The following is a 2981-nucleotide window of genomic DNA, read 5'->3' as shown; positions in this document are numbered from 1 at the left end:
ACACCTAGTCCTGTCCACTGCTTTCTGGATGGACAGCACTGCCTCTGTTGCTGAAACCTTCCCACTGTGAGCTGCAGTGTCTGGTAGGAGGATTTGTGATGCACAAATGAGGGAGGATTTAATTCAACCAGGGAAGGTAAAAGAAGTTTTCGGTTTACTATATGAGTTTTGTGTATTACATAGTAACTGGATTTGGTACTTGTCTGGACCATCATCATGAATTACTTTTGGTATAGCTAAAACACATTGCACATTGTGTGAATGACTGATTGGATGTTGTGTCCACTGTCATATTTGAGACTGCTGTGGTTATACTTTACCAGCATGGCCATTTCAGTCATATGTTACTAGTAAAACAAATTGATTTATTTGGTCAAAAAACCTGTTCACTGACTGGGCACACTGGAAACACTGGTGACAGGACTTCTAAAGCTAAAGTTTCGGGAAAGGCGTACACTGCTTCTTCGTTTAACTGAGCTCTCATTTGAGGAACCTGAAGTGATTTCTGTGACTTGCTGGCAGCATGCAGGTGGTATCACCCCTGCCCATGTGCAGGCACAGCATAGGAGTGCCAGTATTGCTTTACGGACCTCTGAGCTCCTCAGAGAATAAATAAGTGGGTTAAAAGCTGAGTTCATAACTGCTAAAGCCAAAACCCACTCAAGTCCCAAGGGAGATTTGCAGGAAGGAGGAGAACATGCAGAATCCACCAAAAGGAAGAGAAAAAGTGGGGTCCAGCAGATGACAAAACAGCCCAAGATGATGAGAACGGTTTGGAGCAAGTGGAAGGAGCGTCGGCTCTGGCTGGTGACTGCAACACTTTTGGCACTTGTACACACAAAGTAGTAAATTGTGCAGTAAAGGCCAATTATACCAAGCAGGGTAACACCTAAGAGTCCAAGACTAAATACAATATAGTTCCTAGAGTAAAGAGGAAGAAGACTGGAGCAATTCTCAATGTGGCATAGGCAGTTCCAACCAAGCAAAGGTAAACACCCAACTGCAACAGCCAATACCCAGCATAAGATAATCAGTGCCTGAACACGCAGTAGCTTGTCAGAGCCGCGCTCTGTTATTGGAATCACCATGGTGCTGTACCTCTCCACAGCAGTTACCAATAAGCTAAATGTGGAGGCAGCTAGAGTGGTAAAGAGGAGGCCTTCCCTTAGAAACCATAGTTGTGGGCTCAGGAGGAATGTAGTGGGACCTGAGAGGCAAATGTTAATCAGGTATGAAATGCCAGCCAGAAGATCACTGAATGCAATGTTTGCTAAACAGCAGTGAACCCATCGTCTTAGGCGCAGAAACCTGAAAGACAAAGGAATTTAGAATGACAAAGATTTTAGTTACTTCCATCACAACATGACTATTACATAAAAAAAGTGAAAGGTTGTTTTTTGCCCTCTTGCTATTGGGATAGCATCTAGCATGCATGGTGTGTGCTAGGCTGGTTATTACTAGAGGTGAAGGTGGCATGCGGCTAAAAAAACCAAAACAAAACAAATACATTTAATCCACATTTAAAACACATATATATGCTATGGAGGGCCTAATTTGGCAAATTTGCCAGGCTTACAGCTCACAGTAAAAGTGACATTCAACATTCACATGGTGCACATTTACCCTGTTATGAATTGATTGAATGTGGGCATGATGTGCCGGGCCAAATGGTCAAATGTCAGAAGGGCAAATTGACATAAAAGATTCACTGATGAATTTGCCAGGGAATCGTTCATATATATACCCCTTAGTATTAGTTGGTTAATATTTTGGGAAACATGTATCTAAATTAATGTATCTATTTGGCTGTTTAAGGTTCCTTTTAACAAAAGTCTTTTTTGCATTTTCATACCTGAGCAGGGCCAGCAGCACCACAAAATTTTCCAAAATAATGAAAAAGCTGATGAAGATGAAGAGTATGGTCAAGACAACTCCTGTCTTTGGTCGGCCACTTAGGCGTCCAGTCATATTGTAATGCTCTAGAATAATGTTAAAATTCCCCCTGGCCATTGACTCCAAACATTGGCTGGTTGTCCAGTTCATCATGGCGATCTGGGACCAGAGACTGAAAAACATGAAACAAGTATTGTTACCATTTATGTAAAGGTTTTCTGCAATGTGCTTTATTGTACATGGTGTTTACAATTTTCTAGTTATAGAAAGAATTCCTATTTATGCTTAATTATATGTTTACATTTTCTGAGTGTATATCCAGATTTCATTTATGTTCCCCCTTAGTACAACCGTCTCCCCATAATTACTGATCTCCCTTGCTTCACCGTTTCATATATTCTATGCCTAATTTTTGAGGCGCTGTTGGTCTTAGGTTGGATATGTAGTATATGCAGCATCATTTTGAATTTTATAAGGACATTAATAAAAACAGTATAATTGATTGAAAATAATTATTTACCTGTGCCAAAATAATTTTTCAGAAAGAAATTAAATGGCACCCACATGTGTTCCCTTTCAGTATAGGACTGTCACTTTATACAAATCCAAAAACATTCCAGGTGGGATCTCAAATACATCTAATTTCTAACTCAAATACATAGTCAGCTGCACTTGTGCTGCATTTTTGCATTCCCTGTGCTAAAAAAAAAGCATGAATGGGGGTTGTATGAGTATAGTCAGGTGAGAGATTAAAATACACCTAAGGGCTCATTCACACTGGAATTGGCCGGAACGTACAGCTCCGTGCTGCGTGCACAACCGTACTTGGCAGCTCCCGGGAAGGACAGGTGCTGCATGTGATTAGTATGCAGCCCACGTCCTTCTCTATGGGACTACGCAGCCGTACGCCCCCCTACGCTCACCCTGCATGTCCGTCCGGGTGAGCGTACTCGCACGCTGACAGGATGGATCCTGTCTGCATCCGAGCCAGGAAACACGCACCCCTACGGATCTGCACTTGAGGTGAGCGTAGGGGGGCGTATGGCCGTGTAGTCCCATAGAGAAGCCCGGGCGCTGTATACTAATCA

At 42.3% G+C, this 2981-nt stretch overlaps 1 protein-coding gene across 1 annotated transcript; it reads right to left on the bottom strand.

Annotated features, from left to right (window-relative positions):
* Nucleotides 1-386: 386 nt before the first annotated feature.
* Nucleotides 387-2041, bottom strand: S1PR4 (sphingosine-1-phosphate receptor 4). Its single transcript, XM_018561677.1, has 2 exons — nucleotides 1853-2041; nucleotides 387-1308 (listed from the first exon to the last, which is right to left on the bottom strand). The coding sequence occupies exons 1-2, from the start codon at nucleotides 2008-2010 to the stop codon at nucleotides 387-389; spliced, it is 1080 nt and encodes a 359-aa protein (XP_018417179.1). The 5' UTR covers nucleotides 2011-2041.
* Between the last annotated feature and the right edge of the window lie 940 nt (nucleotides 2042-2981).

Source organism: Nanorana parkeri, unplaced genomic scaffold (genome assembly GCF_000935625.1).
Source record: "Nanorana parkeri isolate BGI_ZX_2015 unplaced genomic scaffold, ASM93562v1 scaffold537, whole genome shotgun sequence".
Taxonomy (NCBI): domain Eukaryota; kingdom Metazoa; phylum Chordata; class Amphibia; order Anura; family Dicroglossidae; genus Nanorana; species Nanorana parkeri.
The sequence above is the reverse complement of the archived record's forward strand: the minus strand, read 5'-3'. Positions and strand labels throughout refer to the sequence as shown.

Coding starts and splice junctions, on each gene's coding strand:
- S1PR4 (XM_018561677.1), bottom strand. CDS start 2,010: ATGGCCAGGGGGAATTTTAACATTATTCTAGAGCATTACAATATGACT. Junction 1,309..1,852: donor GTGCTGCTGGCCCTGCTCAG/GTATGAAAATGC, acceptor TTTGTCTTTCAG/GTTTCTGCGCCTAAGACGAT.